Here is a 25,634-nt window from a genome sequence, read left to right as displayed (position 1 = left end):
CGCTCACTTACCTATGACATCCATCCTCAACGAAGCCGGGAGAAGTCCTCATCGAAGAGGAAAGAAGTCCTCAACGAAGCTGGGAGAAGTGGTCCTTCAGACGGGCAGAAGTCTTCATCCAGACGTCATCTTCTATCTTCATCCAACCGGCGCGTAGCTGGTCCATCTTCAAGACATCCGGCGCAGAGCATCCTCTTCTGCCGACGACTACCCGACGAATGAAGGTTCCTTTAAAAACGTCATCCAAGATGACGTTAATAAATATTTAGTAACTATTCTACCTAGTTAAAATAAATACAAACTTTCCTGTAAAATAAAAATAAACCCTAAGCTAGCTACAATGTAACTATTAGTTATATTGTAGTTAGCTTAGGGTTTATTTTACAGGTAAGTATTTAGTTTTAAATAGGAATTATTTAGGTAATATTAGTAGGTTTTCTTTAGATTTATTTTAATTATATTAAAGTTAGGGGGTTTTAGGGTTAGACTTAGGTTTAGGGGTTAATAAATATAGTATAGTGGAGACAGATTAGGGGTTAATAAATGTAGGTAGGTGGCGGCGATGTTAGGGACAGCAGGTTAGGGGTTAATATTTAACTAGTGTTTACGATGCAGTAGTGTGGCGGTTTAGGGGTTAATATGTTTATTATAGTGGCGGCGATGTCGGGATCAGCATATTAGGGGCTAATAATTTTATTTTAGTGTTTGCGATGGGGAGGGCTTCAGTTTAGGGGTTAATAGGTAGTTTATGGGTGTTAGTGTACTTTTTAGCACTTTAGCTATGAGTTTTATGCTACAGCGTTGTAGTGTAAAACTCATAACTACTGACCTTAGAATGTGTTACGAATGTTGCGGGATAGGCTGTACTGCTCACTTTTTGGCCTAAAAAAAAAAGCTTGTAATACCGGCGCAATGGAAGTCCCATTGAAAAAAGACTTTACGCAAATTGCGTAAGTTGATTTGCGGTAAGGCCAAAAAAGTGTGCGGGACAGCTGTACCTACAAGACTCTTAATAGCAGCGGTAGTAAAAAAGCAGTATTATGAGGCTTAACGCTGCTTTTTTACTCCTAACGCAAGACTCGTAATCTAGCCGAAAGTTTGCTTTAGTATATATATCCATCAAATACAGGCTGTTTATAAAAAGGTATGTGCTGAGAAAGTAAGAGCCTTTGTTCATTAACAGTATAAGGTACTTTAAAACACTGTTGAACTTTCAGATTCTTTAATTGAAATATTTTTTATAGAATTGAATCTTGCTATATTAGTCTTGGAGGTTATTAGATGCAATTTTCTATGCCCCATGAGAACAGCCTTCTTCAAGTTTCTCAACTTTTTTTTAGTGTAAGAAAATTATTTTCGACACATTACCAAATTGAAGAGTATGGAGTTCTTTGTTTAACCTTGTATCTGATTGAAGAGATATATAATAAACTGTACAGAAATAGATTTCAAGCAATGGTCTCAATATCACATTAGCAATTCTGGTAACTAGAGCTTATGTAACATTTGTACACATTGGAAATGATGGTTCTTTGTTGAACTTTCTAGGCAAACAATTATTATGGTAAAGCACTTAAACACCAAATGTTTACCTCATAATTGTACTGTCTGGCGAATATAATATGGTTAAACAGAAGAAGAACATGAGAGGACATAAGCTTCAGATACCGTTTATACATGTGTATACTAGTGCCACTTAGAAGATAAACCTGGAGAATAAGTAATAGCAAGTTTAGACATATCCGGTTAAGGCGCATATACAGAACTTTGAAAGAGACACCTATGGTCAAATTTGTCAGCTAATTAATTGCTGCATATTTAAAATGGCATAAGACAGGTACCATTTTACAAAAATCTAGAACAAACTTATGTGGGAAGACTGTTAGACAAAAAATAACAGTAACAGAAATAAATTGTTTACAATATTTTCGTCCCCTAAATGGCACAAACATACCCTGTAGGTCATGTGTCCTTAAGAGGTTTTAAACCCTTTAATAAGGCGGGTCTCACCGACACCGGCAAAACCACGCTATTACAACATATCACACTTGCTGAGGCATTCGGGAAAAGCCCTGCTGTTGGCTGTTAAGGTTTTCACCCCCTTTTAAATGTTTAGGTGTTTTATGATATCGGGTTTCACTCTGCCTAGAACATGTACGAATACTCTATAGTTTACTCCCATGGGCAGGCACATATTCACATCAGATAATGCCTCTTTTCTCATTTTCTGTGGTCGCCTGGCTAATATAATAACAAGGAAGTGATCAACTCTCACAAGCTCCTCCTGCTATTCCATACAGACTGAAGGCAAGAGCCAGCAAGCTAGCCCACACTCTGCTCCAGCCATTCTGAAGTCTTTGTCGGTACATAGCAGCACATTTATATCTTACTCTTTGAATACTGAAGGAGACGACTGAGAAGCTAGAGAAAAAAAACCAAAATACTAAACTGACAGAAAATCAATTCCTCGCCACAGTGGAACTATGAAAATCCCTTTTGCTTGTCTTAATTAAACTTCTGAATCATATGTAAATCCAAAACAATTGGAAGGAAAACCTAGACTATCCTGCATTGCCCCTGAATCCCCATTGCATCCTTAGCAATGGATCTCAGTTTCTGGAAAAATACACTGCAATGTTGCAATTCTCTGTTATTGGGGTGAATTTCTGCTCAGGTGAGAATACAGACTGCTTCTACTATTTGAGACATGCTATGTGTTCATGCTTGATGGTTGAACTATGCATGTTGCATGTTAAGTTATTGAGATCACTATTGTAAAGCATTTCAAATATTTATTTTTTATAGGAGTTTGGTCTTTTGAACTTTCAGGCGGACCTTGAGATAAATAGCACCCCAAACTCTAATACCAACAACTGTACCCCACCACCCCAAAGTCTTGAAACTGTGAAAGTCATAGACCAGAAGTTGCATTCTCCTGGAGCAATTGAGGGATACCATCACCCACAAATCCATGGAATTGTCATTCTAATTAGAATTAGAAAGCACAGGCCAGGCTGGCATCTAACAAAACAAATAATCTCTTAACCTGGATATATTATGTTTTTGAACAAATTCATCTGCTGACTGAATAACCAAAAGAGATGTGCGAAAATGTTGCCACAGCTGCACTTACCTAGATGTTCTCTATGTAAGGAGTTTATGAGACTCCTAGAATCCGATCTTAAAAAGCCCAAATAGAAGAACCACAAACTTGTAATAAACTGTTGCACTGAAAATCTGATAAATGGGAATATGAAGTTAAACATCCTCCAGGGTTTATCATATCACTAACTAGCCTATTTTTCAAAAGAATAATGACAGAATACAGATTTTGCCATAGTGGAGCCCTTACAAACTTGATATATTGTTTTAGGTCCAAAACATGACAACACAGAATTCCGTTTTTGTGATAATAAACAGATTTGTAACTGCTGTTGAAGAAAAACAGGTATCTAAAGGTCTAAAAGGTCCCAAAGAAAGTCACAAAAAGTTGTGCCTTTAACATGATCCATAAGACCAAAGAAATGAAAAATCATCTAACAAGATTTTGAATAAAAATGTTGTTAATTCAGGGAACAGCTTAAACATCAGACATAATTTAGCTTGAATTACAGACCATTTTTTGGAAGCTCTGGACTTAAACATCTAAGAGAGTTTAAATCTGAATAATCCTTACAAATGGCAAATGCTTGCTTTTCGTTCTAAGGACAGAAATAAGTCTAAGGGGCTGATTTATCATGAGTCTGGTGGAAATGATCCGCTGTAGCAATTATGTCCGCCAGACATCGATAAATGCCCACAGAGTATGCTGTCTGCATTTACCATTGCACAAGCAGTTCAATTGGCTGCGATCGGGCGGATTGATGTCCGCCGCCTCAGAGGTGGCGGACGAGTTAAGGAGCAGCAATCTTAAGATCGCTGCTTCTTAACTCCTGTTTCCGGCGAGCCTGAAGGGTCCCGTGGAAACAGATGTATTTGGCCCCATTTGGGCCATGATAAATTGGCCCCTAAGGTTGCATCCACTGAGAGCAGTCCACTTACCCAATACCCAAGCTAGAGGACACGGAATGAACAGGGAGGGAGAGCAAGACAGGCAGACCTAAACAGAAGGCAACACCACTTGAAGAACCTTTCTTCAAAAAGAAGCCTCATCCGAGGAAAAAGTATAACATTTGGAAAAAGTATGCAGAGAGGACCATGTTGCCGCCTTGCAAATCTGTTCCACAGAAGCTTCATTTTTGAAAGCCCAGGAAGAGGAGACAGTCCTAGTGTAATGAGCCGTAATTCTCTCAAGAGTCTGCTGACCAGCAGTCTAATAAGCAAAACGAATCATACTTCTCAACCAGAGGGAAGAGAAGTAGAAGTGGCCTTCTGACCCTTACACTTTCCTGAGAAACAAACAAACAAACAGGGCAGAAGACTGACGAAAATCTTTAGTAGCCGGTAGGTAAGATTTTAGAGCACACACAACATCCAAATTATGCAAAAGACGTTCCTTATGAGAAGAAGGATTAGGATAAAAGGAATGAACAACAATTTCTGATTAATGTTTTGTTCTGAAACCACCTTAGGGACAACCCCCAAATTAGTACGAAGGACCGCTTTATCCACATGAAAAATAAGGTAAGGCAACTCACACTGCAGAGACGAGAGTTCAGAAACTCGAGGTAATACCAAGATAACAACTTAATATCTACAGAATGCATTGGCTCAAAGGGGGCCTGCTGCAAAACTCTAAGAACTAGGTTAAGACTCCAAGGAGGAGCAACAGGTTTAAACACAGGCCTGAGTCTGACCAAGGCCTGACAAAAAGATTGAACATCTGGAACATCCGCCAGACATTTGTGTAAAAGAATAGACAGCTCAGAAATCTGACCCTTCAGAGAACTGACTGACAAACCCTTCTCCAGACCTTCCTGAAGAAAAGACAAAATTCTAGGAATCCTGACCCTGCTCCAAGAGAAGCCCTTTGATTCACACCAATAAAAGTATTTACGCCATACCTTATGTTAAATTTTTCGAGTAACTGTCTTGCGAGCTTGAAGCATGGTATCAATAACTGACTAGCAGTCAGTTTAAGAGAAACTAGATTTGGATGGAGGAAAGGACCCTGAGTTAGAAGATCCTTCCTCAGAGACAGCCTCCAAGGTGGAAGAGAAGACATCCTTACCAAGTCTGCAAATTATATCCTGCGAGGCCATGCAGGAGCTATCAGAATTACAGATGCTCTCTCCTGTTTGATATGAGCAATGATTTGTGGAAGCAAACAGAGGAAATAGGTATGCTATACTGAAATCCCAAGGAACCACCAGAGCATCTATCATAGCAGCCTGAGGATCTCTTGACCTTGAACCATACCTTGAAAGCTTGGCGTTCTGATGAGACGCCATCAGATCCAACTCTAGCACCCCCCCACTTGAGGCTTAACCTGGAGAACACCTCCGGATGGAGAGCCCACTCCCCGGGATGAAAGGTCTGTCTGCTCAGAAAATTTGCCTCCCAGTTGTCCACTCCTGGAATGTGGATGGCAGATAGGAGACAATTGTGAGCTTCTGCCCACTGAATGATGTGAGTCACCTCCTTCATGGCCAAGGAACTCCGAGTTCCTCCCTTGTGGTTGATGTAAGCCACTGAGGTGATTTTGTCCGATTGGAATCTGATAAACCGGGCTAAGGACAACTGAGGCCAAGCCATCAGGGCATTGAAGATCTCTCTCAACTCCTAGATGTTTATGGGGAGAGAAGGCTCTGAGCCTTTAACCATCCCCAGACTGCTCCCCAGCCTAGCGTCCATGGTCACAATCACCCAGGAGGTTCTCCAGAAGCATGTGCCCTGAGACAAATGATCCTGAGAAATCCACCACGAGAGAGAGTCTCTTGTCATCTGGTCCAGATCTATCCTCTGAGACAGATCAGAACGATCTCTGTTCCATTGCCTGAGCATGCATAATTCTCAAATGGAATCAAGCAAAGGGAATGATGTCCATGGTAGCAACCATCAAACCAATTAGCTCCATGCATTGAGCCACTGATGGACGAACAGTAGACTGGAGAGAGAGGCAAGAAGTGAAAAGTTGGGATTGTCTGACCTCCATCAGAAAAATCTTCATAGATAGGGAATCTATGATGGTCCCTAAGAAACACACCCTTGTAGTTGGAAAAGGGAACTCTTCTCCAGATTCACTTTTCATCCATGGGAACGTAGAAAAGACAACAAGATCTCTGTATGTGAGTTTGCTAGTTGAAAAGATGGTGCCTAAACCAATGTGTCATCCAGGTAAGGTGCCACCGCAATTCCCTGAGACCTGACAACTGCCAAGAGTGCCCCCAGAACCTTTGTGACAATTCTGCGAGCTGTGGCAAGGCCAAACGGAATAGCAACAATTTGAAAATGCTTGTCTAGAAGAGCAAATCTCAGGAACTGGTGATGATCCCTGTGGATAGGAACATGAAGGTACATGTCCTTCAGGTCAATGGTCATCATGAACTGACCCTCTTGGACCAAAGGAAGAATGGAACGAATGGTCTCAATTTTTAAGGATGGTACCCTGAGAAATTTGTTGAGACATTTTAGGTCTAAAATGGGTTGAAGAGTTCCATCTTTTTTGGGAACCACAAACAGATTTGAATAAAATCTTAGACCCTGTTTCCTTAGTGGAACTTGAACAATCACTCCCAGGGAGAACTGGTCTGCAGATAATCTTGAGAGGTGGCATCTGCCCTTGGGAGGACACGTCTTGAAGTCTATTTTGTAACCCTGAGATACTATTAATACAACCCAAGGGTCTGGGACATCACGTATCCAAGCTTGTTAAAACAAAGAAAGTCTGCTCCCCCACTTGATCCAGTACCGGACCGGGGGCAGACCCTTCATGCTGACTTAGTCTCAGATGAAGGCTTCTTCTTTCTGATTGGGTCTCCAAGAAGACTTTGACTGCTCCGGCTCGGAGGAGGAAGACTTCTGACCTTTGAAATTATGAAAGGAACAAAAATTCTTCTTGTCTTGTGGTAGAAAAGACCCCTTTCCACCCGTAATTTTAGAAATAATCTCTGCCAAACAAGGATGAAACAGGGTCTTACCCTTGTAAGGTAGTGACAGGAGATTGGACTTGGAAGAAACAGTTGACCAAGATTTTAGCTACAGAGCCCTGCGGCTTGGACAGTGAAGCTAGACATTTTGGCCCTGAGTCTAATGACTTGCATGTTAGCATCAGAGATAAAGAAATTGGCTAGTTTGAGAGCCTTAATACTATCTTGGATCTCCTCCAATGGAGTCTCTTCTAATATCAATTCAAACAAAGCATCGCACCAATAAGATGCTGTACTTGTCACTGTGGCAATACAAACCGCAGGTTGCCATTGAAGACCATACATTTTCTTTAATAAGCTTCCAGGTTTTTGTCCATGGGATCCTTAAAAGAACAGCTATCCTCAATATGAATCGTGGTTCTCTTATCCAGAGTAGAAATAGCCCCTTCTACTTTAGGCACTGTGCGCCATGAGTCTCAAATAGAGTCAGCAAACATTGTTTTAAAAAGAGGAGACAGAGAGAAAGGAATCCCAGTTTTCTCTCATTCCTATGAAATGATCTCCGACACACGGTCTGGAACAGGAAACACTTCCATGGAAGAAGGAACATCATAGTATTTGTTAAGCTTACTAGATTTCTTAGGTTTGACAGCGACAGAAGCATCCAAGTCGTCCAAAGTAGCCAAAACCTCCTTAAGCAGTAAATGGTGTTAAAATTTACCTCTTCAGAATCAGACAAATGATTTATACTGTCAGAATCTGAGATTTCACCCTCAGAGGCTACCAAGATATCCTCCTCATCAGACTTATGAAGGAGGTCAACATTCGCAGCAGCAGATGGGACAGACACCTTACTATAAGAAAAATGCTTAGTTTTCCTCTTGCGCTTCCCTGTCATGGGAAAAGCAGATAAAGCCACACATACCGCAGAAGATATCTGTGCAGCAAAATCTGTGCAGCAAATATACTTCTCCAGGAGACTGAGAGGAACTGCAGGGCACTGTATGTGAAGCTGTGAAGGCTTGGGACGTTTAAGGAGAAAGCTGTGGCATTGCGTGAACAGCATCATCCTGAGAGACACCAGGCTCAGAAGAGAGAAATTTATCTTTAAGCTTTAGGGTCTTAGCTAAACAAGATGAGCAAAATTGCATAGGTAAAACAATTTGGGCCTCTAAACATAATAAGCATTTATCAAATGACCCAGACTCCTGTTCAATGTCCATATATAGGAGATTAGCCCCAAAATAAAATGACACAGAAAAAAAAATGCTATCCTTTTAAGAAGGAACTGCTTCAAAGCGCCACAATGCTAGGAGTTTACAAAAAAACAAAACAAATCTCTACACCCCAGAGAGACTGAGGTGTCCTACCGTATCACTAGTAAGTTAAAGAGGACAAGTGAAGAGCTCTACCAACGTAACGTGCAGCTGCTGCCAAGGAGATCTCACTGAAGTCGACACTGCTCCATTCAGCATACAGACAGAAGAGCGTTGTGTCACATGATTGGCAGATCAGAAACTGCGCAAAAGTGAAAGCTTGCGAACCCCAGTGAAGCCATTAAACAGCCCAAATATGTCCCAAGTTCAGAAAAATACAGTTAAAACTTGAAAGTGCAAGTCTCCAATACCTAGAAGACAAAAGCACTTACCTGCATATCCAGCTGTTGGGCAAGAAGACAGCTTACAAGGTGCGAAAGGACACATACTCTGTAGAAAAAGAAAGAGCAGAGTAACCAACTCTGGCTTTCTATGAGAATGTCAGCAAGGACAACCTCAACACTTTCTAACTGCTTAAAAGCCACCACTACTCTTACTCAAGAGATTGACGTGGACACAGCTAACCCCAATCCTTGCTTGCAGAGAAAAGTACCCATAAAAGGAATAAAATTCTTCAGACACCAACTTCACCTTCTCCATTGATAGAGGCAAAGAGAATGACTGGGGTATATGGGTAAGGGAAGTGACACTTAACAACTTTGCTGGGGTGCTCTTGTCCAGGAGTGAATATCCCACTAGTAATTGGAATGACGTTGTGGACTCTCCATGTCTTAGGAAAGAAAATGGGTGGGCCTTGTAGACGCTCACCACCATGAAATAAATTAATTTATCAGGTATATGAAAGAAAACAAATTACGTTTTCTTTCATATAGGTGGTGAGAGTCCATTAGCTTGTTACGGATGGTATATAATATCCAAGATGTGGAAGTCCACGAGTAACAATGGGAAGGATAAAATAAAAACAGCTATTTCCGCTAAGAAATGAAATCCAAAAAATAATTACGTTTCTTTAAAATTCAAAAAACTTAAATCATAGGCACTAGAATAAAACTGAGACAGCTGCCTGAGGAACCTTTCTACCAAAAGGTGTATTTATAGGCATTTGAGGTTTGGGAAACTTTGCCTCCTCCTGGTAGGATCGTGTATCCCATCAGTAACAAAGCTCTTGGACTCTCGCCACCTGTATGAAAGAAAATGAAAAATGAAATCTACATCACTTGTTGTAAATAAAATCCCCTACACTTGTTGTGCAGTCTATGTACCTCCTCTTATCGAATGCAGTAACCTGAGCAGAGAAAAAGACACCTGCTGCGCTGAAAATATATGCAGTAACCGGAGCTGAAAACACATGCAGCTGTGCTAAAAAATGGCTGCCATCTACTGAGGGGTTGTGAAAACTAGAGCGCAACTCAGCTGCACGGTGGAAAAAACATAATTTATGTAAGAACTTACCTGATAAATTCATTTCTTTCATATTAGCAAGAGTCCATGAGCTAGTGACGTATGGGATATACATTCCTACCAGGAGGGGCAAAGTTTCCCAAACCTCAAAATGCCTATAAATACACCCCTCACCACACCCACAATTCAGTTTAACGAATAGCCAAGAAGTGGGGTGATAAAAAAGTGCAAAAGCATATAAAATAAGGAATTGGAATAATTGTGCTTTATACAAAAATCATAACCACCACAAAAAAAGGGCGGGCCTCATGGACTCTTGCTAATATGAAAGAAATGAATTTATCAGGTAAGTTCTTACATAAATTATGTTTTCTTTCATGTAATTAGCAAGAGTCCATGAGCTAGTGACGTATGGGATAATGATTACCCAAGATGTGGATCTTTCCACACAAGAGTCACTAGAGAGGGAGGGTAAAATAAAGACAGCCAATTCCTGCTGAAAATAATCCACACCCAAAATAAAGTTTAATGAAAAACATAAGCAGAAGATTCAAACTGAAACCGCTGCCTGAAGTACTTTTCTACCAAAAACTGCTTCAGAAGAGGAAAATACATCAAAATGGTAGAATTTAGTAAAAGTATGCAAAGAGGACCAAGTTGCTGCTTTGCAAATCTGATCAATCGAAGCTTCATTCCTAAACGCCCAGGAAGTAGAAACTGACCTAGTAGAATGAGCTGTAATCCTTTGAGGCGGAGTTTTACCCGACTCAACATAGGCAAGATGAATTAAAGATTTCAACCAAGATGCCAAAGAAATGGCAGAAGCTTTCTGGCCTTTTCTAGAACCGGAAAAGATAACAAATAGACTAGAAGTCTTACGGAAAGACTTAGTAGCTTCAACATAATATTTCAAAGCTCTAACATCATCCAAAGAATGCAACGATTTCTCCTTAGAATTCTTAGGATTAGGACATAATGAAGGAACCACAATTTCTCTACTAATGTTGTTGGAATTCACAACTTTAGGTAAAAAATCAAAAGAAGTTCGCAACACTGCCTTATCCTGATGAAAAATCAGAAAATGAGACTCACAAGAAAGAGCAGATAATTCAGAAACTCTTCTGGCAGAAGAGATTGCCAAAAGGAACAAAACTTTCCAAGAAAGTAATTTAATGTCCAATGAATGCAAAGGTTCAAACGGAGGAGCTTGAAGAGCCCCCAGAACCAAATTCAAACTCCAAGGAGGAGAAATTGACTTAATGACAGGTTTTATACGAACCAAAGCTTGTACAAAACAATGAATATCAGGAAGAATAGCAATCTTTCTGTGAAAAAGAACAGAAAGAGCAGAGATTTGACCTTTCAAGGAACTTGCGGACAAACCCTTATCTAAACCATCCTGAAGAAACTGTAAAATTCTCGGTATTCTAAAAGAATGCCAAGAAAAATGATGAGAAAGACACCAAGAAATATAAGTCTTCCAGACTCTATAATATATCTCTCTAGATACAGATTTACGCGCCTGTAACATAGTATTAATCACAGAGTCAGAGAAACCTCTTTGACCAAGAATCAAGCGTTCAATCTCCATACCTTTAAATTTAAGGATTTCAGATCCTGATGGAAAAAAGGACCTTGCGACAGAATGTCTGGTCTTAACGGAAGAGTCCACGGTTGGCAAGAGGCCATCCGGACCAGATCCGCATATCAAAACCTGTGAGGCCATGCCGGAGCTACCAGCAGAACAAACGAGCATTCCTTCAGAATCTTGGAGATTACTCTTGGAAGAAGAACTAGAGGCGGAAAGATATAGGCAGGATGATACTTCCAAGGAAGTGATAATGCATCCACTGCCTCCGCCTGAGGATCCCGGGATCTGGACAGATACCTGGGAAGTTTCTTGTTTAGATGAGACGCCATCAGATCTATTTCTGGAAGTTCCCACATTTGAACAATCTGAAGAAATACCTCTGGGTGAAGAGACCATTCGCCCGGATGCAACGTTTGGCGACTGAGATAATCCGCTTCCCAATTGTCTATACCTGGAATATGAACCGCAGAGATTAGACAGGAGCTGGATTCCGCCCAAACCAGAATTCGAGATACTTCTTTCATAGCCAGAGGACTGTGAGTCCCTCCTTGATGATTGATGTATGCCACAGTTGTGACATTGTCTGTCTGAAAACAAATGAACGATTCTCTCTTCAGAAGAGGCCAAGACTGAAGAGCTCTGAAAATTGCACGGAGTTCCAAAATATTGATCGGTAATCTCACCTCCTGAGATTCCCAAACTCCTTGTGCCGTCAGAGATCCCCACACAGCTCCCCAACCCGTGAGACTTGCATCTGTTGAAATTACAGTCCAGGTCGGAAGCACAAAAGAAGCCCCCTGAATTAAACGATTGTGATCTGTCCACCACGTTAGAGAGTGTCGTACAATCGGTTTTAAAGATATTATTTGAGATATCTTTGTGTAATCCTTGCACCATTGATTCAGCATACAGAGCTGTAGAGGTCGCATGTGAAAATGAGCAAAGGGGATCGCGTCCGATGCAGCAGTCATAAGACCTAGAATTTCCATGCATAAGGCTACCGAAGGGAATGATTGTGACTGAAGGTTTCTACAAGCTGAAATCAATTTTAGACGTCTCTTGTCTGTTAAAGACAGAGTCATGGACACTTAATCTATCTGGAAACCCAGAAAGGTCACCCTTGTCTGAGGAATCAATGAACTTTTTGGTAAATTGATCCTCCAACCATGATCTTGAAGAAACAACACAAGTCGATTCGTATGAGATTCTGCTAAATGTAAAGACTGAGCAAGTACCAAGATATCGTCCAAATAAGGAAATACCACAATACCCTGTTCTCTGATTACAGACAGAAGGGCACCGAGAACCTTTGTAAAAATTCTTGGAGCTGTAGCTAGGCCAAACGGCAGAGCCACAAACTGGTAATGCTTGTCCAGAAAAGAGAATCTCAGGAACTGATAATGATCTGGATGAATCGGAATATGCAGATATGCATCCTGTAAATCTATCGTGGACATATAATGCCCTTGCTGAACAAAAGGCAAGATAGTCCTTACAGTTACCATTTTGAACGTAGGTATCCTTACATAACGATTCAATATTTTTAGATCCAGAACTGGTCTGAAGGAATTCTCCTTCTTTGGTACAATGAAGAGATTTGAATAAAACCCCATCCCCTGTTCCGGAACTGGAACTGGCATAATTACTCCAGCTAACTCTAGATCTGAAACACAATTCAGAAATGCTTGAGCTTTCACTGGATTTACTGGGACACGGGAAAGAAAAAATCTCTTTGCAGGAGGTCTCATCTTGAAACCAATTCTGTACCCTTCTGAAACAATATTCTGAATCCAAAGATTGTGAACAGAATTGAACCAAATTTCTTTGAAAAAACGTAACCTGCCCCCTACCAGCTGAGCTGGAATGAGGGCCGCACCTTCATGTGGACTTAGAAGCAGGCTTTGCCTTTCTAGCAGGCTTGGATTTATTCCAGACTGGAGATGGTTTCCAAACTGAAACTGCTCCTGAGGATGAAGGATCAGGCTTTTGTTCTTTGTTGAAACGAAAGGAACGAAAACGATTATTAGCCCTGTTTTTACCCTTAGATTTTTTATCCTGTGGTAAAAAAGTTCCTTTCCCACCAGTAACAGTTGAGATAATAGAATCCAACTGAGAACCAAATAATTTGTTACCCTGGAAAGAAATGGAAAGTAGAGTTGATTTAGAAGCCATATCAGCATTCCAAGTCTTAAGCCATAAAGCTCTTCTAGCTAAAATAGCTAGAGACATAAACCTGACATCAACTCTAATAATATCAAAAATGGCATCACAGATAAAATTATTAGCATGCTGAAGAAGAATAATAATATTATGAGAATCATGATCTGTTACTTGTTGCACTAAAGTTTCCAACCAAAAAGTTGAAGCTGCAGCAACATCAGCCAATGATATAGCAGGTCTAAGAAGATTACCTGAACACAGATAAGCTTTTCTTAGAAAGGATTCAATTTTCCTATCTAAAGGATCCTTAAAGGAAGTACCATCTGACGTAGGAATAGTAGTACGTTTAGCAAGGGTAGAAATAGCCCCATCAACTCTAGGGATTTTGTCCCAAAATTCTAATCTGTCAGACGGCACAGGATATAATCGCTTAAAACGTTTAGAAGGAGTAAATGAATTACCCAATTTATGCCATTCTTTGGAAATTACTTCAGAAATAGCATTAGGAACAGGAAAAACTTCTAGAATAACCACAGGAGATTTAAATACCTTATCTAAACGTTTAGAATTAGTATCAAGAGGACCAGAATCCTCTATTTCTAAAGCAATTAGTACTTCTTTAAGTAAAGAACGAATAAATTCCATTTTAAATAAATATGAAGATTTATCAGCATCAATCTCTGAGACAGAATCCTCTGAACCAGAAGAATCATCAGAATCAGAATGATGATGTTCATTTAAAAATTCATCTGTAGGGAGAGAAGTTTTAAAAGATTTTTTATGTTTACTAGAAGGAGAAATAACAGACATAGCCTTCTTGATGGATTCAGAAACAAAATCTCTTATGTTATCAGGAACATTCTGCACCTTAGATGTTGAAGGAACTGCAACAGGCAATGGTACTTTACTAAAGGAAATATTATCTGCATTAACAAGTTTGTCATGACAATTAATACAAACAACAGCCGGAGGAATAGCTACCAAAAGTTTACAGCAGATACACTTAGCTTTGGTAGGTCCAGCACTAGACAGCGATATTCCTGAAGTATCTTCTGACTCAGATGCAACGTGAGACATCTTGCAATATGTAAGAGAAAAAACAACATATAAAGCAAAATTGATCAAATTCCTTAAATGACAGTTTCAGGAATGGGAAAAAATGCCAAAGAACAAGCTTCTAGCAACCAGAAGCAATGAAAAATTAGACTTAAATAATGTGGAGACAAAAGCGACGCCCAAATTTTTTTAGCGCCAAATAAGACGCCCACATTATTTGGCGCCTAAATGCTTTTGGCACCAAAAATGACGCCACTTCCGGAACGCCGACATTTTTGGCGCAAAATAACGTCAAAAAATGATGCAACTTACGTGTCGCCGGAAACGGAAAAGATTTTTTTTTGCGCCAAAAAAGTCAGCGCCAAGAATGACGCAATAAAATGAAGCATTTTCAGCCCCCGCGAGCCTAACAGCCCACAGGGAAAAAAGAGTCAAATTTTTGAAGGTAAGAAAAAATGATTAATTCAAATGCATTATCCCAAATATGAAACTGACTGTCTGAAAATAAGGAATGTTGAACATTCTGAGTCAAGGCAAATAAATGTTTGAATACATATATTTAGAACTTTATAAACAAAGTGCCCAACCATAGCTTAGAGTGTCACAGAAAATAAGATTTACTTACCCCAGGACACTCATCTACATGTTTGTAGAAAGCCAAACCAGTACTGAAACGAGAATCAGTAGAGGTAATGGTATATAAATAAGAGTATATCGTCGATCTGAAAAGGGAGGTAAGAGATGAATCTCTACGACCGATAACAGAGAACCTATGAAATAGACCCCGTAGAAGGAGATCACTGCATTCAAATAGGCAATACTCTCCTCACATCCCTCTGACATTCACTGCACGCTGAGAGGAAAATCGGGCTCCAACTTGCTGCGGAGCGCATATCAACGTAGAATCTAGCACAAACTTACTTCACCACCTCCATAGGAGGCAAAGTTTGTAAAACTGAATTGTGGGTGTGGTGAGGGGTGTATTTATAGGCATTTTGAGGTTTGGGAAACTTTGCCCCTCCTGGTAGGAATGTATATCCCATACGTCACTAGCTCATGGACTCTTGCTAATTACATGAAAGAAAATGTTAACACTGGAGCTGCTGGACTGAGTCACACTGCACTACCAATAGTGGAGAAAACTAAACAAAATTGATTTCCTAACATTAAACAGAATAAATATACTGCACTGTGTATTTGCCCCCGTATAACATGCCCTGTCCAAATATTAATCCTTAGGTGCAAGTAGCAATGTAAATATGCACAAACATAAATAAATGCAGACAATGTAAACACAAAATACACATATAAACCTTCAGTCACAATACTGTCTGTGCTTCCCTGTGACCCAGAGCAAATGGCTATGTTGTTAAGAACCCTGTACTTACTAATAGCCTGTGGGCTATGTGAGTGTGCATACTTTCCTGACAGACACTGACTCCACTGAGTTTACTAAAACTGAAGAATTTCTGCCTCAGTAGAGAGCCAATCTAGTACTATGTAAAAACCGCAAAGCATATGCCAAAGGAGTAAAACGACAATGGCAAACAGAAGGAGGCAAAGGACCAGTACCTGCAATATCTGTGGAAGGCTACAATCAAAAATGTCTGTAGAAGATTATCTTTTTTTAGCCTTAGTACTCTATACACCCCTTTTTTATCTTGCCTTCCAAACAGGAATAATGGGTTAATAAACCATTTTCAACAAAAAAAAAAAAAAAAACTAGAGCACCTCACTTCTTCACCCACTCCTGTGGAGGCAAAGATGAAAACAGAGTTACAGGGAAAAGGGAGTGTCTTAAAGCTTTTGTGGTGTTGGGTTTGTTTACCTCCTTCTGGTGGACAGGTGTTAAATCCCACATGTAAGGACTCGTGTTAACTTACTACCTTAAGAATGAAACCTTAACGCCCAGGAAGCACTTTATTCAGTATCTTTATAATGTGTTAAACAAGCTAAAAATTCACAGTTATTTATACTTTTTAAGTTAAATAATTGATGAACATAGGAAAAGTTGCTGCTTATAGCACTTGCAGAACAAAAACTAAAATTTTAAAGAAATTAAGGTTCAAGATTTTATAGCTGTAATTCTAGACTGGATAACAATTTTGATTTTTTTACTGCACTGATACTAAATTGACAGAACAAATTAAATCTGTCCCACTGCTTAAGTTTTCAAGACTTACCCTGCCTTATTACATTCATTATTTAGCCTTCTTAAAAGGATATTAAACCCAATTGTTTTCTTTCATGATTCAGATAAAGCAGGCAATTTTAAATAACTTTCTAATTTACTTCCATTATTAAATTTTCCTAATTCTCTTGGTATCTTATGTTGAAAAGTAGGGACATAAGCTCAGGAGAGTGCATGTCTGTAGCACTATATGGCAGCAGTTTTGCAAGAATGCTATCCCTTTGCAGGCACACTAGATGGCAGCACTATTTCCTGCCATGTAGTGCTCCAGACATCTACCTAGATGCCTCTTCAACAGAGAATACTATAAGAACAAAGCAAATATTACAATAGAAGTAAATTGTAAACTTTATTTAAATTGTATGCTCTGTCTGAATCAAAAAATAAAATATTTGGGTTTCATATCCCTGTAAGTCTTGCAGTAACAATGGCAGCTAACCTTTTTTACTTTGTAAAGATGTTCCTACAAGACTTTAGAACCTTGCTAAAGAAATACTTCTGACATTCTATCCAGGATTTTATTACCTTGACCACTAGGCTCAGAAGGCATCTGTGGAAGTAAAACACAAGTCAATATCTTCTCTCCAGTTTCAGGATCTGTGTCCGTCTGAAAGGTGAGCAGGGGCTGAGACTGGTTGTCAGAGAGCCATAAAGCCTTCAACTTCAGTGAGGTCAAAGATAAAGGCAAATGTGTCAACCTATGTAAAATTAAATATGTTAATACTTTAGTATTTTAACAATGAAACATTTTAATAATATCACAAAATAAATATATCATGTTCCAGTAAATGTATTGTAGTTAGAAGCAGTAATCTTCTCCACTAAAAGGGACGGTGGGCCCTACAATGGAGGGAAACAAATTTAAGGAAGAGGGAGGGAAGGATGGGGAGCTACACTACAGAAAAAAGGTGGGGTTGGGGGCCAAAACTGATGAACGCTGGATGGAGGGGGGGTAGGGGGACCACTACAGTTAAAAAAATAAAATAAGTATAGGTACTGGGCAGACAGCTGCCAGTATTAAAGATGGCTGTAATTAGTGGGAGGGGGATGATCAGGGAGGGTTGAGGAGGATCACTGCACTGCAGAAAAAAACAAAAACTGCACACTGGCAGACTGTCCTAACTTGGTGGTGACCAGTGGGGGGGAGAGGAAGGGAAGAGAGCTGTTTTGAAGGGTACTCTCTACACTGCCGCTAAAATTAATCTTGCAAGCTACCTGAGTAACCCCTTCGCTGCCAAGAATAATAGAAGCATGGTGTGCATCTGCAATTAGCGGCATTCTTGTTATCAAAAAGTAATGGCAAAGCCATGTATATATGCTATTTCTGAACAAATGGGATCCAACAGAAGCTTTTACAATAATTTGTGTCATGATTGCACAAGCGGTATGTCAATTTCAATAAAAAACCCAAAAGTTTGTGAAAATGTTAATTTATTTTTATAAGATTGCATTTGGCGCTGAAATGGTTGCATCAAATATACCAAAATGGGCCTAGATCAATACCTTGCATTGTCTATTGTCAAAAAAAGAAAGAAATATATATATATATATATATCTGGTGAAAAGAGTTTATAGTCTGCGCCTTTCTTCTGCGGTATACAAAGTTGTGGGGCAAGAAACACCCCCTATATCTAAGGACTTACTTCAGATAACCTCAATCCGTATGAGGTAAGTGATCACCAGAGTATAGATGTTATTCCAGGATCAGTGCAGGTTGTCATCCGTAAGCTGATTCACTGATGTAAGTGAAACAATATATCCAATGTGCTGTGAAACCGGGTTGAGTGCAGAATCTCCGGCGATGTTTTATCCAGAAAGAATGACCAGGGCGGAGGCTCAGGCCAATGGCAGCCGCTTTGTCTTAACTCTCAAATTCCACTTTATCCCAGTCAGTGAACTCAAAGGAAACAGGATGAGACCGACTGTGCTCTTGCCTGATATTTATACGTCACTTAATAGAACTAATACAGCGCGGATATCTCGTCTTTTTTACACACATATATATATATATATATATATATATATATATTTCTTTTTTTTGACAACTACATAAAAAGCCAAGGCTATATTTCTGTTTAAATGGAGTGATAGCAACAATGCTAAAAATTCTCCATTATTTTGGGCAAGTTCTTCTCTGAAATTCCCAGTAGCAAAGGGGTTAAACTGACATAAAAGTAAACTTAAAACACACAGAAGGATGTTCACAATATGCTGTGTTTGCAAAAATGGTTTATAGAAAAGCTGTCACAGGTTTTAATCATTTTTCTTGGGCAAGCGACCAACAAAGTTTTGGGGGTGACATCATGTGAAATTACCAGCACTCGGAATATGTGCAAACGTTAGATGTGTACACATGTGGCCTGTCAGTATATACTCAGTAGGCAAGTTACTCCAAAAAAGCTACAATAACGTTTTAAGATAATTTTTGCAAACATTTCAGTGTGCATTTCAATTTCTTATTAAACGTGTTATAGTTTTTAAATAACATAATTTATGTAAGAACTTACCTGATAAATTTATTTCTTTCATATTAGCAAGAGTCCATGAGCTAGTGACGTATGGGATATACATTCCTACCAGGAGGGGCAAAGTTTCCCAAACCTCAAAATGCCTATAAATACACCCCTCACCACACCCACAAATCAGTTTAACGAATAGCCAAGAAGTGGGGTGATAAGAAAAAAGTGTGAAGCATAAATATAAGGAATTGGAATAATTGTGCTTTATACAAAAAAATCATAACCACCACAAAAAAAGGGTGGGCCTCATGGACTCTTGCTAATATGAAAGAAATGAATTTATCAGGTAAGTTCTTACATAAATTATGTTTTCTTTCATGTAATTAGCAAGAGTCCATGAGCTAGTGACGTATGGGATAATGACTACCCAAGATGTGGATCTTCCACGCAAGAGTCACTAGAAAGGGAGGGATAAAATAAAGACAGCCAATTCCGCTGAAAAAAATCCACACCCAAAAATAAAGTTTAAATCTTATAAAGAAAAAAACTGAAAATATAAGCAGAAGATTCAAACTGAAACAGCTGCCTGAAGTACTTTTCTACCAAAGACAGCTTCAGAAGAAGAAAACACAACAAAATGGTAGAATTTAGTAAAAGTATGCAAAGAAGACCAAGTTGCTGCTTTGCAAATCTGATCAACCGAAGCTTCATTCCTAAACGCCCAGGAAGTAGAAACTGACCTAGTAGAATGAGCTGTAATCCTTTGAGGCGGAGTTTTACCCGACTCTACATAAGCATGATGAATTAAAGATTTCAACCAAGATGCCAAAGAAATGGCAGAGGCCTTCTGACCTTTCCTAGAACCGGAAAAGATAACAAATAGACTAGAAGTCTTTCGGAAATTCTTAGTAGCTTCAACATAATATTTCAAAGCTCTAACTACATCCAAAGAATGCAATGATTTCTCCTTAGAATTCTTAGGATTAGGACATAATGAAGGAACCACAATTTCTCTACTAATGTTGTTGGAATTCACAACCTTAGGTAAAAATTTAAGAGAAGTTCGCAACACCGCCTTATCCTGGTGAAAAATCAGAAAAGGAGACTCACAAGAAAGAGCAGATAATTCAGAAACTCTTCTGGCAGAAGAGATGGCCAAAAGGAACAAAACTTTCCAAGAAAGTAATTTAATGTCCAATGAATGCATAGGTTCAAACTGAGGAGCTTGAAGAGCCCTCAGAACCAAATTCAAACTCCAAGGAGGAGAAATTGACTTAATGACAGGTTTTATACGAACCAAAGCTTGTACAAAACAATGAATATCAGGAAGATTAGCAATCTTTCTGTGAAAAAGAACAGAAAGAGCAGAGATTTGTACTTTCAAGGAACTTGCAGACAAACCTTTATCCAAACCATCCTGAAGAAACTGTAAAATTCTCGGAATTCCAAAAGAATGCCAGGAAAAATGATGAGAAAGACACCAAGAAATATAAGTCTTCCAGACTCTATAATATATCTCCCTAGATACAGATTTATGATCTTGTAACATAGTATTAATCACAGAGTCAGAGAAACCTCTTTGACTAAGAATCAAGCGTTCAATCTCCATACCTTTAAATTTAAGGATTTGAGATCCTGATGGAAAAAAGGACCTTGCGACAGAAGGTCTGGCCTTAACGGAAGAGTCCACGGTTGGCAAGAGGCCATCCGGACAAGATCCGCATACCAAAACCTGTGAAGCCATGCTGGAGCTACCAGCAGAACAAACGAGCATTCCTTCAGAATCTTGGAGATTACTCTTGGAAGAAGAACTAGAGGCGGAAAGATATAGGCAGGATGATACTTCCAAGGAAGTGACAATGCATCCACTGCTACCGCTTGAGGATCCCTGGATCTGGACAGATACCTGGGAAGTTTCTTGTTTAGATGAGAGGCCATCAAATCTATTTCTGGAAGCCCCCACATTTGAACAATCTGAAGAAATACCTCTGGGTGAAGAGACCATTCGCCCGGATGTAACGTTTGGCGACTGAGATAATCCGCTTCCCAATTGTCTATACCTGGGATATGAACCACAGAAACTAGACAGGAGCTGGATTCCGCCCATACCAGAATTTGAGATACTTCTTTGATAGCCAGAGGAGTGTGAGTCCCTCCTTGATGATTGATGTATGCCACAGTTGTGATATTGTCTGTCTGAAAACAAATGAACGATTCTCTCTTTAGAAGAGGCCAAGACTGAAGAGCTCTGAAAATTGCACGGAGTTCCAAAATATTGATCGGTAATCTCACCTCCTGAGATTCCCAAACCCCTTGTGCTGTCAGAGACCCCCACACAGCTCCTCAACCTGTAAGACTTGCATCTGTTGAAATTACAGTCCAGGTCGGAAGAACAAAAGAAGCCCCCTGAACTAAACGATGGTGATCTGTCCACCACGTCAGAGAGTGTCCTACAATCGGTTTTAAAGATATTAATTGAGATATCTTTGTGTAATCCCTGCACCACTGGTTCAGCATACAGAGCTGAAGAGGCCGCATGTGAAAACAAGCAAAGGGGATCGCGTCCGATGCAGCAGTCATAAGACCTAGAATTTCCATGCATAAGGCTACCGAAGGGAATGATTGTGACTGAAGGTTTCGACAAGCTGATATCAATTTTAGACGTCTCTTGTCTGTCAAAGATAGAGTCATGGACACTGAATCTATCTGGGAACCTAAAAAAGTTACCTGTGTCTGAGGAATAAATGAACTTTTTGGTAAATTGATCCTCCAACCATGATGTTGAAGAAACAACACAAGTCGATTCGTATGAGATTCTGCTAAATGTGAAGACTGAGCAAGTACCAAGATATCGTCCAAATAAGGAAATACCACAATACCCTGTTCTCTGATTACAAACAGAAGGGCACCGAGAACCTTTGTAAAAATTCTTGGAGCTGTAGCTAGGCCAAACGGCAGAGCCACAAACTGTTAATGCTTGTCTAGGAAAGAGAATCTCAGAAACTGATAGTGATCTGGATGAATCGGAATATGCAGATATGCATCCTGTAAATCTATTGTAGACATATAATGCCCTTGCTGAACAAAAGGCAGGATAGTCCTTACAGTTACCAGTTTGAATGTTGGTATCCTTACATAACGATTCAATATTTTTAGATCAAGAACTGGTCTGAAGGAATTCTCCTTCTTTGGTACAATGAAGAGATTTGAATAAAACCCCAGTCCCTGTTCCAGAACTGGAACTGGCATAATTACTCCAGCCAACTCTAGATCTGAAACACATTTCAGAAATGTTTGAGCCTTCGCTGGGTTTACTGGGACACGGGAAAGAAAAAATCTCTTTGCAGGAGGCCTTATCTTGAAGCCAATTCTGTACCCTTCTGAAACAATGTTCTGAATCCAAAGATTGTGAACGGAATTGATCCAAATTTCTTTGAAAAAACGTAATCTGCCCCCTACCAGCTGAGCTGGAATGAGGGCCGCACCTTCATGTGGACTTAGGAGCTGGCTTTGATTTTCTAAAAGGCTTGGATTTATTCCAGACTGGAGATGGTTTCCAAACTGATACCGCTCCTGTGGGTGAAGGATCAGGCTTTTGTTCCTTATTGTGACAAAAGGAACGAAAACGATTATTAGACCTAAATTTACCTTTAGATTTTTTATCCTGTGGTAAAAAAGTTCCGTTCCCTCCAGTAACAGTTGAGATAATAGAATCCAACTGAGAACCAAACAATTTATTACCCTGGAAAGAAAGGGAAAGCAGAGTAGACTTAGAAGACATATCAGCATTCCAAGTTTTAAGCCATAAAGCTCTTCTAGCTAAAATAGCTAGAGACATATACCTGACATCAACTCTAATGATATCAAAGATGGCATCACAAATAAAATTATTAGCATGTTGTAGAAGAATAATAATGCTATGAGAATTATGATCTGTTACTTGTTGCGCTAAAGCTTCTAACCAAAAAGTTGAAGCTGCAGCAACATCTGCTAAAGATATAGCAGGTCTAAGAAGATTACCTGAACACAAGTAAGCTTTTCTTAGAAAGGATTCAATTTTCCTATCTAAAGGATCCTTAAAGGAAGTACCATCTGCCGTAGGAATAGTAGTATGCTTAGCAAGAGTAGAGACAGCCCCATCAACCTTAGGGATTTTGTCCCAAAACTCTAATCTGTCAGATGGCACAGGATATAATTGCTTAAAACGTTTAGAAGGAGTAAATTAATTACCCAAATTATTCCATTCCCTGGAAATTACTTCTGAAATAGCACTAGGGACAGTAAAAACTTCTGGAATAACTTAAGATTTAAAAACCTTATCTAAACGTTTAGATTTAGTATCAAGAGGACCAGAATCCTCAATTTCTAATGCAATTAGGACTTCTTTAAGTAAAGAACAAATAAATTCCATTTTAAATAAATATGAAGATTTATCAGCATCAACCTCTGAAACAGAATCCTCTGAACCAGAAGAACCATTATCAGAATCAGAATGATGATGTTCATTTAAAAATTCATCTGAAAAATGAGAAGTTTTAAAAGACTTTTTACGTTTACTAGAAGGAGGAATAACAGACATAGCCTTCTTAATGAATTTAGAAACAAAATCTCTTATGTTATCAGGAACACTCTGAGTATTAGATGTTGACGGAACAGCAACAGGTAATGTAACAGTACTAAAGGAAATATTATCTGCATTAACAAGTTTGTCATGACAAACAGTACAAACAACAGCTGGAGGAACAGATACCATAAGTTTACAGCAGATACACTTAGCTTTGGTAGCTCCAGCACCAGGCAGCGATTTTCCAGAAGTATCTTCTGACTCAGTTTCAACGTGGGACATCTTGCAATATGTAATAGAAAAAACAACATATAAAGCAAAATTGATCAAATTCCTTAAATGACAGTTTCAGGAATGGGAAAAAATGCCAGTGAACAAGCTTCTAGCAACCAGAAGCAATAAATAATGAGACTTAAATAATGTGGAGACAATAGTGACGCCCATATTTTTTTTAGCGCCAAAAATGACGCCCACATTATTTGTCACCTAAATGCTTTTGGCGCCAAAAATGACGCCACATCCGGAATGCCGACACCTTTGGCGCAAAAGAACGTAAAAAATGACGCAACTTCCGGCGACACGTATGACGCCGGAAACAGAAAAAAAAATTTGCGCCAAAAAAGTCAGCGCCAAGAATGACGCAATAAAATGAAGCATTTTCAGCCCCCGCGGGCATAACAGCCCACAGGAAAAAAGTCAAATTTTAAGGTAAGAAAAAAATTGATTTATTCATATGCATTATCCCAAATATGAAACTGACTGTCTGAAATAAGGAATGTTGAACATCCTGAGTCAAGGCAAATAAATGTTTGAATACATATATTTAGAACTTTATAAAAAAAAGTGCCCAACCATAGCTTAGAGTGTCACAGAAAATAAGACTTATTTACCCCAGGACACTCATCTACATGTTGTAGAAAGCCAAACCAGTACTGAAACGAAAATCAGCAGAGGTAATGGTATATAAATAATAGTATATCGTCGATCTGAAAAGGGAGGCAAGAGATGAATCTCTACGACCGATAACAGAGAACCTATGAAATAGACCCGTAGAAGGAGATCATTGAATTCAAATAGGCAATACTCTCCTCACATCCCTCTGACATTCACTGCACACTGAGAGGAAAACCGGGCTCCAACCTGCTGCGGAGCGCATATCAACGTAGAATCTAGCACAAACTTACTTCACCACCTCCATAGGAGGCAAAGTTTGTAAAACTGATTTGTGGGTGTGGTGAGGGGTGTATTTATAGGCATTTTTAGGTTTGGGAAACTTTGCCCCTCCTGGTAGGAATGTATATCCCATACGTCACTAGCTCATGGACTCTTGCTAATTACATGAAAGAAATATAATTATTATTTAATACCCCATAACATCTATGTGCACTAAAAAAAGACAAGAAATCAATTTTAAAGGGACACTGAACCCAAAATTTTTATTTCGTGATTTAGATAGAACATGCAATTTTAAGCAACTTTCTAATTTACTCCTATTATCAAACTCTTATTCAGATGCTAGCCCATTTTTGGTGAACAACCTGGGTTGTCCTTGCTGATTGGACAGCACCAATAAACAAGTGCTGTCCATTGTCTGAACAAAAAATCTGCTGGCTCCTTAGCTTAGATGCCTTCTTTTTCAAATAAAGATAGTAAGAGAATAAAGAAAAATTGATAATAGGAGCAAATTAGTAAATTGCTTAAAATTGCATGCTCTGTCTGAATCATGAAATAAAGAAATTTGTGTTCAGTGTCCCTTTAAGATACATTTTTGAAAAATGTAACATTAGATCTGTTTGTATGTCTTATTCTCTAATATTAAAGATTGATTTCTAATTTTATTCTTAAAATAAAATTGAGAAAAATGTATTCATAGTTCCTACTAATGTTTTTCAAACTAATATAATTTT

The 25,634-nt window shown here is 39.1% G+C and overlaps 1 protein-coding gene across 1 annotated transcript in view; it reads right to left on the bottom strand.

Annotated features, from left to right (window-relative positions):
- LRRC1 (leucine rich repeat containing 1) overlaps window positions 1-25,634 on the bottom strand; it is a 447,671-nt gene that overhangs the window by 10,240 nt on the left and 411,797 nt on the right. Inside the window, exon 12 of the mRNA XM_053710387.1 lies at window positions 17,230-17,402. Within this exon, the coding sequence (XP_053566362.1) occupies window positions 17,230-17,402 (173 nt within the window). The remainder of the gene's footprint in view (window positions 1-17,229; window positions 17,403-25,634) is intronic.

The sequence above is a fragment of the Bombina bombina genome, chromosome 4, assembly GCF_027579735.1.
Source record: "Bombina bombina isolate aBomBom1 chromosome 4, aBomBom1.pri, whole genome shotgun sequence".
NCBI lineage: Eukaryota > Metazoa > Chordata > Amphibia > Anura > Bombinatoridae > Bombina > Bombina bombina.
The sequence above is the reverse complement of the archived record's forward strand: the minus strand, read 5'-3'. Positions and strand labels throughout refer to the sequence as shown.